Raw genomic sequence first — 13,220 nt, 5'->3', positions numbered from 1 at the left:
CAAATAAAAAGAACAAAAATGTCAAAAGATGCGAATATACAACCGGTATAACCTGCAATATAATGTGGTAATTGAAGTCATGCTTTTCCTTGGAGAAAGCTAATTTACTCATCTGTAACATTACCACAGAACCTCCCACCTTCCCTAAGAGTAGGATTCTCTAAGGGAGTCTTTTACTAAGCCGCAGTAGCGTTTTTACCTCACGGTAGAAATCAGCTGGCGGTAAACGCTGAGATGCACATAGGAATATAATGAGTGTGTCAGTTTTTACCACTAGTCGTGAGCTAAAAATGCTACCGTGGCTTAGTAAAAGACCCCCCCTAAGCTTTTTTTAAGTCAACTGCTGGTCCCGTGTGATTGAGTTGGGCTGGAAGGCAAGCATACATGCGCGGTCAGGGCATCCAAAGGTTTCTAGACACTTAGAATGCTGGGCAACATCCGCAGTGGGGCTCTGTTGGTGACGTCATCCAACTGTGGTAATGTGTCCTGTCCTCAGAACACCTGCTACAGGTAAGTAACTTCATTTTTTCACATGGGTGACTATGGGCATTGAATAACTTTGTTCCTTAAATGTAGTAGCAGTGGCGTTCCTAGGGGGGCTGACACCCAGGGCGGATCGCCGATGCACCCCCGGGTGCACGCCGCTGGGGGGGGGGGGGGTGCTGCGCGCGCCTGTCCGTCGTTCGTTCCATGCTCCCGCTCTGCCCTGGAACAGGAAGTAACCTGTTCCGGGGCAGAGGGAGCATGGAACGAACGACGGACAGGCGCGTGCGGCACCCCCCCCAGTGGCGTGCACCCGGGGCAGACCGCCCCTCCCCCCTAGGAACGCCACTGTGTAGTAGTAATTTAAAAACTGTTGTGTTTACTCAGATTCCCTCTGTCTATTTTATTTAAAGATCAGAAACCATTCAGTACAACATATATTCAATAATAGGGGAAATCGAGGGGGGGGGAGACTTTACAGTATCATATTTCAGATGCTGTTCTAGAAATAAGCATGTTTGTGTGGAAGGCTTTCTTGTCTATTTTGTTTAGGTGATAGGTATTATAGAAATATTTTTTTGCCTTCCTCAGAGCTGCTATAAATTGGTATAACAGAGCACTTAAATTGAAAAGAAAATGATTTATTACATGAAATTACAAAGGAAATTCATCTGAAGTGTACAGAAATTACTGTAGGAATAAGTTTTGAAAATATGTTGTATTTTAGCACTCATGTTAATCTTTTTAATCTCAAAATTACCTTTTCAAAAGAGCAGTGCAATATTTGTAGTTTCTTATACTGACATTTTGCAACAGCAATAAGAAAAACTGCAACCATGATCTTACAGGGGATGTTTTTTTAGCAAGAGTTGTTTTGTGGAACGATTCAGGTGGATTTTGAAACCAGAAAATGATCTGGTTGTGTTTTGAGAGAAGTAACAACTTTGTGGTTCTAACATGGTTGGGCAACCTGCGGGCCAAATGCAGCCTGCCATTTAATTTTATGCAGCCCTCAAGACCATGGGAACACAGAAAACATTACAAATTGCCCAAACTCTGGTTAAATACTGCATTTAGCAAATATTTCCAGAATAGTCACTCTAGCAGTTATCATTTTTGGTTACATTTATTTATTTATTGCAGGTGTATGAAGCTGTGTGCATTTCTGGTTCCAACATTATGTAATGTTATAGCCTGCTAGGGATAAAACTGACATTCTTGTGGCTCTCTGTGTATAAAGGTTGTCTTCCCGTTCTAACTTGTTTTCATGTAGGAACCCTGCTTTTTTACAAGCTTCATTAGAGCTTCAGGAAACTAAGAAGTAAAATGTTTTCTGGCATCCTCACACCCAATAAAATCCACTGTTTCTATAAAGATAATTTATAACAATGTTGTATCTGGAAGCTTGTTTTAATTTACTTTTTATGAAATATGAGCTGGTATGCAGTAGTGTAACGCCCCCCTCCCCAGGTACCTTAAAATTATCTCTGCTGCAGTCTTCGCCCAGGCAGCTGTACTCATAGGGATGCCTGTGGCCTGCACCAGGACTTCCTCTCTGAGCCATCCCGCCCTTCACAAAACAGGAAGTTGCGTTGGAAGGGGCAGGATGGCTCAGAGAGGAAGTCCCAGTGCAGGCCATAGGCAGCCTTTGAGTGCCACTGCCTGGGCAAAGACTGCAGCAGAGGTGATAAGGTATGGGCTGAGGGGGGGGGGGGGGGGGATCAGGTCTCACAGGGTGCGTATGCAACACATGCACCTAGTATAAATACGCCACTATTGGTACCTGCCTTTTTCTTTTCTTTATGACTGTATGTTGACCTCATTTAGGTGAAAAGTTGTGTACCTCACAAGACTTTTTTTTCCCACAGTTGTAGTGAAGAGGGGAACTAGGGGTATAAAACATAGGACTGTTCCTCTATCAGTTTTGTGAATAACTTGTTTCTTGCCTTTATGTTGCATATCCATACAGGCTCAAAACGCAACTCTCTGAATTCTAAATTCACCACTTTATTATGTCCTGGTTGTCGGCATGATATAGAACTCGGAGAACGTGGCATCAATGGTTTATTTCGAAACTTTACCTTGGAAACTATTGTAGAGCGATATAGGCAAGCAGCTAGAGCGGCAACAGCTATTCTGTGTGATCTTTGCAAACCTCCACCTCAAGAATCTACCAAAAGCTGCATGGATTGCAATGCAAACTACTGTAATGAATGCTTCAAGATACATCACCCTTGGGGGACTTCAAAAGCTCAGCATGAGTATGTGGGACCAACTACTCCTTTCAGACCAAAGGTAAGTGTTGTGATACTTGGCATGGAAGCTCATAACCAGTATTAAACAGTCTGCTTCCTAAGGTTCCATTCAGAGCACTAAATCTGCAACCTACGAGGATGTGTTTTTGCTTTATGGCTTAGGCTGTCAAAGTACACAAGTACATATATTGCATCATATGTACTTACATGCCTTTTATAAAATTATTACCCTGGAAAGTAGGCACACACGTTTGTATCTCCTCTGAGGCAGATGTAACTATGTTGGTAAGGACTGGACCAGTAACACGTATTTTATAAAAACATACGTAATTGCTGATCCTTCCTCTGGGAACACGTACGCATATATCACATAGGAGGGAGGCACTATGATTTCTCTATGCTTACTTTTATGCATATGTTATCCAGACAATTTTCTGAGAGCCTGTTTGAATGCCTCAATTATTTGTATTTTAATAAAATACCACCTTAAATGGTCATAATGGAAATACTAGCTAGTCCAACGCTTTCTAGCATGCATATGAGTAGGCAAGCGAGTGTCGGCAAGAAGAATGACTTAATGGTATTGGCGTGTTCCTTGATGAGGTCTGCAGCTTCCTCAATCTTCTGAACCTCTGGTTCCAGGTCAGAGGCACACATCTAGGCAAGTTTGCGCATTCTGACACCCAGAGCAGAGGCCCTGGACATAAGAACATAAGCGTTGGCATACTGGGACAGACTGAAGGTCCATCAAGCGCAGTATCCTGTTTTCAACAATGGCCAGTCCAGGTCACAAGTACCTGGCAAGATCCCAGAACAGTAAAACAGACTTTATGCTGCTTATCATAGAAATAAGCAGTGGATTTCCCCTAGTCCATCTTAATAATGGCTTATGGATTATTTTTTAGCAAAGTAGCCAAACCTTTTTTTTTTTTTTTTACCCTGCTAAGCTAACCACTTTTACCACATTCTCTGGCAACAAATTCAAGAGAGTTTAATTAAATGTTGAATGAAGAAATATTTTCTCCAGTTTATTTTAAATTTGCTACTTAGTAGCTTCATTGTGTGTCCCCTAGTCCTAGTATTTTTAGCCCATAAGGTTTATATTTAAGGTTCATGGTTCAGTATATTGGTTAGTAAAAGTGCCAGCATTTTTCTTTTTTTGTTTTATATATTCTACTTAACGTTCCTGTTGACTAAACATTCTTATTCATCTGACCATGCTAGCCACAAGCTCTGTCATGAACCTTTTATGTTGTGGATTGGGGAATTGAAAGTTCCACTGAGACATGGTATTAAAGAGAAAAAAATTATAGCAATGGAAATCAGATACATTGCGCTGTAAACTTTGTATAGATATCTCCTTATAAAATTTTATTTTTGTATTATTCTTTGGGATGCGGAACTTTTTCCTTGGTGAGCCACGGTAGGTTCCCATACTATTTAAGAGCTTTCATGCTCCATAATACAAAAAAATGCATTAATGAAGTCAAATTAAACGTATGGTGTGTTTTTAGGCTGCTTGTATCCCTTCCCAAATTAGCATGAGCCAGCCATGCATATGAGAAAGTCAGTTTTATTTCCTTACCAGATACAAATACAATAGTTTCTCATGAGAGATCAATACAGTTACATGAAAAGATGTTCACTGTCTGCATCTCTGAAATACTGTTCTAATTCTGCTGCTTATATCGTTTGTTTCGGACAATGATTTCAAGACTTTTTCTCTGTAAATCATCCTCACAGATTATTATCTGGTTCCCAACATCTGCTTTCCTAAACCTGTTTAGACCTTTTTGTTTGCACTAGTTTCTTTCCCAAGGCCTGCCTTGCCCGTAAGAGTATCATAATAGATCATAAATTCCAGAGTCCTTCAGGCTTGTCAATCTCTGATAGATTCCAGAGCCATACAGACTTATCAATCTCTGCCTTTTAATCCATTCCATAGTGCATGACTGTGCTCATAATTCTACATCTCCCCCCTTGAAAGCAAGGACTTAATTTAGGTTTGTGACCCTGGTGTTACAGAAAACATAAACCACAACCTAGTCCTGCACCTAGGACCCGATTCCCTTAGCAGGATGAGAATCCTGTTTCTGTCTGACCCGTCATTTCCATACGACCTCATGAGCACTAAAGGGCAATTTCAGTTCTCCGAGGACAAGCAGGCTGCTGTTCTCACATGTGGGTCATCGTGCCCTGCGGCCCAGGAATCGGTGAACAAATTTTGCAAACGAAATAAAAATCAGTCTTTCGAGAAAGTTCCGTCGCGAGCGAGCGTGCCTCTTTAGTTCTTTTTTTCTCCACAGTTAGGTGCGGCAGTGTTTTCGCTCTGCTCCGTCAGGCCCAGGAAGAAGACTTCTCTCGCAGCTCTTTTCGCTTCTATTTTCATTTTATTTTTCCTAAAGATTAAAAAAAAAAAAAGTAGTTTTCCCCGTAGTTTTTTTAAAGTTTCCTTTCTTTTTCGACGCAGCCGGCCTTTGGGCCGCGTGGTCAGGTTTTTCCATTTTTTGTGCCTTTTCTTTTTTGGCAGAATCGCGTCGTTTGATTTCACCAAAGCCGTTTTATCTTCCATGTCATCGAAGACACCCAGCGGCTTCAAACATTGTACTCGGTGCAACCCGACCATCTCAGGTAGAGATACCCACGCTTGGTGTATCCAGTGCCTTGGGCCCGACCATAGCCTAGCCGCTTGTAGTCTGTGTCTTCGTATGAAGCACTGGATCCAAGTGTCTCGAGAGGCCCAACGAGAGAAGCTTTTTGGGGCTCAGTCCGGTCCTTCGACGTCGACATTGGTACCGAGGTTATCGTTGTCGACATCTACAAGAGCATCGACGTCGAGGAGAGAGGTAATGGCTGCTGAGAGACCGACTCGCGCTGGGAGCAATGAGGCGTCGAGTGGGTCTCCACCTGTCTCAATGCCTCCTGTTATGCAAGCCCCCCGGGACCGACCTTCGTCGGACCCGGCCCTGAGGAGACGTGAGGATTCCACGTCCTCATCGGTACCAAGGAGTCTCGATGACGGGCATTTGAGCAAAGACTAAGAAGCATCGTCATCGTTGTCCTTCGACGCACTGTACTGGGATCTCCGGGGCGTCGAGAGAGTCGGCACCTGAGAAGCGTCGGCGCCGAGAGGACTGCTCCCCCTCGGTACAGGAGGTGCCAATGTGTCGGTTTCTTGGCAGCCCGGTACCTACTCCCGAGCCTCCGACACACGGTACCAGGAGCTCTGGGGCGTCGAGAGAGTTGGCGCCGAGAGGACTACTACCCCTCGGTACAGGAGGTGCCGATGCTTCGGTCTCTTGGCAGCCCAGTACTTGCTCCTGAGCCTCCACGGATTCTGATACCGCCTGTTCCACTGGCCCGCAGCCTTATCAGATGGCGGCTCTTGACGAGCATATCCGGGCCTTGTTTTCAGAGCTTCTGGAAGGCTTACTGCGACAGCTTCAGTGTCGGGGGTGCTTGCACCTTCTGTGCCATCTGCTGTAGCGGTGTCTGGCCCTTTTTTTGTGGTGAGGTCTCCGACTGTGGTGCCGCCTGCGGCATCGGCTTCGGCTGCCACCCAGGTCGACTCCCCGTCGACGTCGGTGAAGGAAGCTTCACCGCAATCGGATGGGGCATCGACTTCTCGACATTGCCACTGAGGACATTGTTCCTCGGCATCGAGGCAGGTCCAGTGTCAGAGTACCTTGACAGAGGTTGTGTCTGACACTGAACAGGAGCGCTCGTGGGAATCGGAGGAAGATCCCAGGTACTTCTCTTCTGATGAGTCCTTGTGGATTCCCTCTGACACTTCTCCTCTGCTGGGAAGAAGACTATCTCCACCGGAGAGTCTATCTTTTTCCTCCTTTGTCCGGGAAATGGCTGTGGCTATTCCCTTCCCTGTGGAGGTTGAGGATGAGCCCAGGACTGACATGCTCGAGGTCCTGGATTATTCTTCTCCACCTAAAGAGGATGCGACAGTCCCTCTACATAAGGCACTGAAGGAAGTCCTTATGCGAAACTGGTCCGTCCCTGTGTCTGGCCCTTTGGTTCCCAAGAAAGCTGAGTCCCAATACCGGATCCACGGTGAACCTGGATTGATGAGGTCCCAATTACCCCACAATTCCATGGTAGTGGATTCCGCTCTCAAGAGAGCTAGGAGTACTAGAAACTGCTTTGGCGCCCCCAGGCAGAGAAGCTAGGATTCTTGACTCTTTTGGGAGAAAGATGTATCAGGCCGCTATGCTCGCTGCCAAGATCCAATCATACCAACTCCTCACGAGCGTACACTTGCGGGACTCGATAAGTCAACTGTCCAGCTTGGTTGAGACACTCCCTACGGAGATGGCCGAGCCTTTTCGCCAGGTGGTCAGACAGCAGAAGGCGTGTTGCAAGTTCCTGGCCAGGGGTACTTTTGACACTTTTGACGTGACATCCTTTCTGATATTTTGGGTAGATTTAAACTAGATAGGTTTCACTATCAATTAGAGCAGTATCTGGTGCTGAATATAAATGTTGTAAGAATGGTATTAATCTCAGTATCAACTTTTCTGTCAAATCTCTCAGGGTAGTCTTGTCAGGGCCTCTACTTTGCTGAACTAACAATCTACTGCTCTTATTTGCATATTTGTATAGTTAGTACTTATAATGGCCAATAGATTTTTGTGTATTTTGATGTAAAAGCTCATTTAAAGCTTGTTGAGATTCCAAGAGTTGTGTATAAGATCTTGATGACGCTCATACAATCACTGCCCTCTTCCTGCTACTGCTGCCCTCGTTGGTCCATGCTCCTGGTGGTTTTGTGCCCGCTGCTGCCGCCAGGTAGAGCACTAGTGTCCTTGCTGCTCCCCTGGTGTCATGCTGCCTCTTACCTAATCCCCAGACAAGCACCACCAGCATTTAGGAACCTCGTACTGTCTGCCTGTGGCGCGTGTCTAGCAGCAGCCGCCAATGTGAGACACAACACGGACAGCCTGCTGGAAGAAGTATTGGCTCCCCTCCGTCAGGCCATCAGAGAACAAGTAAAGAAACAAAAATTGTGTGGAACCCTTTCCCATAACTCGCTGGCTGATGCAATAGGGGTGTGAGAAGAGGGATGCGAGAAGCCTGGGTGGGAGGATACAGCTGCTACTGCAAGGGACGGGATGTGTAGGGCTCCAGTGACTGCTGTATGGCTTTGCTGCATTTTACGATGGCAGTGTTGGAAGTGTTTTGGTGTACTGTGGGCTGTTTTCGCAAAGTGTTCCAAAGTATTTAAATCAGGTTATTTGTATCATTTCCCTTGAACAGAAGAGATGGCTGTATACCCTAAGAGTGACGGGCTTAGATAATGTAAAAGATGTGATAAAGACTTGGTGTCTTTCTTCAGCCTTGGGAGTTTTCCTGGTTGACTCAGTATGGAGGTTGCATCAGCTTTTTTGCCATCTCATATTTTATTCTTGGTTTGTCATAGGTGTTACTGATGCTTATCCAGCTACAATGTTTGGGTGGTGCATAGGAGTCAGCTATACAGTAATTAGGTGTTCATTATATTGTTACAAGCCGTTTAGCCCATTAAAACGGGCAAGATTTTTTATTTCTGAAATGTAATTTAAAAGTTGATGAACGTAATGTGAGTTGATGTCTATAGTACACTTGTATATACTATGTTCTTTGTGTAAACAGTATTAGATCCTTTAATTAATTTTCCTTGTTCTAATGTCTCTTTAACTAAAACTTACATTTTGATGCGGTCAGGTTCGGTAGCTTGTGCGGGCGGCTCCGCTTAGTTTGGGTCGGGTGCAGTGGCATAGTGGTCTCCATGTTCTTTGTTGTTCCTTGCGGTTTTCTGTTTTTTTGTCCACCGCGGTCCCACACAACATTCCCATTGGCTGCCTTGGTCTCTCCCCTGCCCTTCCTCCATGTCCAGCAACTCTCCTCTGGCCTCCCCCCCCGTGCAGCAACCCTCCTCGGCACCGTACCCTCCTTCCTCTGTGCTGAGCCCCCTGCACTGACATGTCTCCTCTGTGTTAAAGTGCTGCAGGCAGCAGAAGATTGCATTGCTTTAACACGGAGGCGAGAGACACTGTCATGTCAGTGCAGGGGGTCCAGCACGGAGGGGGGTGTAGCTTTTTGCACCGGTGACCTCAGGGAGGGTTTTGCGGCGACCTCGTGGGGGTGTAGGTGTGGGAGTGGTGTCTTAGTTATTGGGCCCTTCACGAAGAGGTGCGGCAGTGGCGAAGAGACCTGTGACGTGACATGCGCGGCACATCGGTCACAGCTCATTTATTAGAGAGATACATTCCCTAAAACATATCTTTTAAATAAATAAGCTTTTAAAAGTTTGCGGAATGCCCCACAACGAGTAGTGGTCCTTATCTGAATTGGTAAATCATTCCAATATTTTGTGGATAAATATGGTAGTCAGTGCATTTAATGATGTGAATCTAATACCTTTAGGGGAAGTGAATAACTTTGTCATCTAGCAGTTTATCTGGTTCTTTTGCCAGCTTCTTGCTTCTAATATACCTAAAAAAGTTTTTATTATGCGTTTTTGCCTCCAGTGCAATCTTTTTTTTTTTTTTTTTTTTCCAAAGTTTCTCTCTCTGCCTTCTGTATCAGCGCTTTGAATTTGACTTGCCATTCCTTATTCTGTTTCTTATTTTCAGTTGGATCCTTCTTCAATTTTCTGAAGGATTTTCTCCTTCATCTCACTTTTTAACCATGCCAGCTGTCATTTGGCCTGCCTTCCTCCTTTTTTTAGTACATGGAATATAATGAACACCTTTGCAGCTGCTCCTCTTTAAGTTTTTTGTTTGTTTGTTCTCATTTTATCATAGTCTCCTTTTTGAAAGTTAAATGCTAACGTATTTGATTTCCTGTGTGTCCTTACTCCAGAAATCTGACCATATTATGACCACTGTTATTAAGTGGCCCCAGCACCATTACCTTCTGCAGCAGATCATGTGCTCCACTAAGGACTAGGTCTAGAATTTTTCCTGCTCTTGTTGGCTCCTGTACCAGCTGCTCCATAAAGCAGTCCTTGATTTCATCAAGGAATTTTACCTCCCTATCATGCCCTGATGTTACATTTACCCAGTCGATATTTGGGTAATTGAAATCGTGTTACCCAGTTTGCTAGCATCCCAAATTTCTGATAACATTTCTACATCTATCTGTTTATCCTGGCCAGGTGGACAGTAGTACACTCCTAACGCTCTCCTTTCATTTATACATGGACTTTCTATCTATAGGGATTCCAAGATGTGTTCTGTGTCCAGAATATTTAGTCTATTTGATTCAAGGCCCTCGTTAACATACAATGCTACCTCTCCACCAATTCAGTGCACCCTTATCACTACAATATAATTTATACCCTTTTATGACAGTGTCCCAGTGGTTACCTTCCTTCCACCAGATCTCAGAGATTTTATTTATTAGGATTTATTTACCGTCTTTTTAAAGGAATTCACTCAAGGCGGTGTAGAATAAGAATAAATCAAACGAGCAATAGACAATTACAGCAGTAAAATATTCAAATACAAAATATTTATTTATTTATTGCATTTGTATCCCACATTTTCCCACCTATTTACAGGCTCAATGTGGCTTACAATATTCCGTTATGGCATTTGCCATTTCAGAGTAGAGATACAGTTGGTGTTACAAGAGAATAAGGATGACAAGATAGAGAGTTGCGCAATCGGATATATACTACTTACAGTGTCAATGCAATACATAATAGAACATTTTAATCGACGGTGTAGGGTATAAGCACAGATGGAACATACAGATAGGTAAGAGAGTAAGAGAAGTTAGAAAATAAGGTGACTAAAGAAATGTGCACATGAAGTCAGAGAGATGGTTCAATGTTATCTCAGCTAGGGTAGGAGTGGATAAACATGTCTTGCTGCAGTATGTGCAGCCTATGTCGCTACTTGTGTGTGTGAGTGAGACTAACAAATTAGTTACTTCTTCCATTAATGGCATGGTTGAAAAGCCAAGCTTTCACCTGCTTAGAGATAGTCTTGTGTTAAGCGGAGCCTTTCAGGGATGGAGTGCATTCCAGAGTGTACTGCCTACTCCGGAGAAGACTCGCATGCGGGTATCACATCGAGTAATGTCTTTTGGAGAGGGTGTGGTTAGTGATAGTCTTTGGGAGGACCTTAGTGTCCTTGGAGGTGTATAGAGGATCATCTTATTCTTCAGGTACTCGGGGCCATTTCCTTTAAGGGCCTTGAAGATCAGACAAAGAGTTTTAAATTTAGCTCTGTATTGTGTTGGTAACCAATGATGTTTTTGCAAAAATGGTGTGATGTGATGTCATGTCGCTTGCAACCTTCTATTAGTCTTGCTGCTGCATTCTGAATGAATTGGAGCTGATGCAGGCCCTTCGTAGTTTATATCTAATTTTTCATTTAGTGCAGTATATCCTAACCCATCTTATTTCTTAGACTTCTGGCATTTGCATATAGACATTTCAAACTGTTGTTCCTATTTACATCTTGTTCAGCAGTTGACAGTGATAATTTGCAATCTTGAAAATCTGCCTGCTTTTTATTTAAAGACACCTGGTCTACTGTGGTTTCTGTTGCAACCTCGCTCTCAGGTATTGGCAACATCGCTATCAGGATGCCCTGTCTTCCCTGTTTGGTGATATCTTTGAAAGATACCTTGTTCCAAACCATGTGCCTTTGAATGACTGTCTGCTTTCCCCCACTTCTAGTTTAAAAGCTGCTCTATCTCCTTTTTAAATGCTGATGCCAGCAGCCTGGTCCCACCTATCATTCCGGAATAGGCTCTCCCTTCCCCAGAGCGTTTCCCAGTTCCTAACAAATCTAAAACCATCCTCCCTGCACCATCACCTCATCCACGCATTGAGACTCTGGAGCTCTGCCTGTCTCTTGGACCTTGCATGTAGAACAGGAAGCACTTCTGAAAATGCTACCCTAGAGGTTCTGGATTTGAGCTTTCTATCTGAGAGGTTCTGGATTTGAGCTTTCTATCTGAGAGCCTAAATTTGGCTTCCAGAATCTCCCTCTCATATTTTCCTATGTCATTGGTACCCACATGTACCAAGACAGCCAGCTTCTCCCCGGCACTATCTAAAATCCTATCTAGGTGACGTGTGAGGTCAGCCACCTTCATACCAGGCAGGCAAGTGGCCAAGCGATCCTCACATTCACCCAGCTATCTACATGCCTAATAATCGAATCACCAACTACATCAGCCATCCTAACCCTTCCCTCCTGGGCAGAAACTTCTGGAGACACATCCTCAGTGCGAGAGGCTATTGTATCCCCTGATGGGCTGGTCCTGGCTACAGGATTACTTTCAGCTTCACCAGGGTGATGTGGTCCTTTTAGAAGACCTCCCTCCTCCAAGGCCTGAACTAATGCATGCTGTGGCAGAAAATTCAAGTTTTAAAACTATGGGGAAAAGGGTATGGAGACTAGTTAATAAAGTGCTTTTTTTTAAAATTCTAATTGTGTTTATCAATAACCTACAATTCCCCTTTTAATCCCAATCTTTACGTTATCAAGCACAGAGCAAAATAATGTCACTTAGCCCAGAGAAATATCCTCTTCTCTCAGAACTTCTCAGAAAGAAAGTTAAATGGGACACTTCCTCCTATAAGGAGGTAAATTAGAGATTCAGGGCCCTGTTTACTAAGCTGTGCTATAGGCACGCTAGCATTTTTAGGACATGCTAAAAATTAGCATGCGCTAACGCTAGAGACACCCATAGGAATATATGGGTGTCTGTAGCGTTTAGCGTATGCTGATTTTAGTGCGTGCTAAAAAAGATAGCGCACCCTAGTAAACAGGGCCCTTAGGGAGGAGGCTTATTGGGATTGGAAAAACCACATCCCATTCCAAAGCAAGTCAAGTTGGTGGTGAGTGGCCTTGGAAATCAAAGGACCACCGAGTACCTTGCCCTGAAAGAATAATATAGCATTCTTGTAGAAATAGGATATCCCGTTATGTTCTCGCAATAGAATTAATTTTAGGTGAAAAATGTGAAAATTTGTTTAAAAAAAAAAAAAATCATTTTCTCATCAACCTGCTGAAATGTCAATTGAGAAAAGAAGCTCTCCAAGACTTCTTTAATTTCCTTATCATATAACCTCATTCAAAAAAATCTATTTTTCATCACATTAACAGTTAAATTGATGTTTTTCAAGCTAATTCTCTTATATCTGAAAAATTATGAGAAAGATATCATTTTTCATTCTAATTGGATGAAAACTGGAATAATGGAGAATGGTTTACGATACAAAGTTGTCTTAAATCCATCTCCAGTCCAAATGATGTAAATACATGAAAAATAGACAACATTTTTGACTAGCTTTCAGAGGTCAAAACCTTTTTCCTTGGTTAGGTCTCTATAATTATAACAGCAGTATACTGTCCTGACCTGAGGAAGTAGGTTTTGGCCTTTGAAAGCTCATAGAAAAATTTATTAGGTTAGTTGCTTTGCTATGCTATTGCAATTAAAAAAACAAACATATTTGATACCTGTTGT

At 43.4% G+C, this 13,220-nt stretch overlaps 1 protein-coding gene across 2 annotated transcripts in view; it reads left to right on the top strand.

Moving 5' to 3' along the window:
- TRIM36 (tripartite motif containing 36) overlaps positions 1–13,220 on the top strand; it is a 196,163-nt gene that overhangs the window by 78,728 nt on the left and 104,215 nt on the right. For both annotated transcript variants that reach the window (XM_030193496.1, XM_030193497.1), the window contains exon 3: positions 2,453–2,778. In XM_030193496.1, the coding sequence (XP_030049356.1) occupies positions 2,453–2,778 (326 nt within the window). The remainder of the gene's footprint in view (positions 1–2,452; positions 2,779–13,220) is intronic.

This window comes from Microcaecilia unicolor, chromosome 2 (genome assembly GCF_901765095.1).
Source record: "Microcaecilia unicolor chromosome 2, aMicUni1.1, whole genome shotgun sequence".
NCBI classification, from domain to species: Eukaryota; Metazoa; Chordata; class Amphibia; order Gymnophiona; family Siphonopidae; genus Microcaecilia; species Microcaecilia unicolor.
Note: the sequence above shows the minus strand (reverse complement) of the source record. Positions and strands in the feature narration are given on the sequence as shown.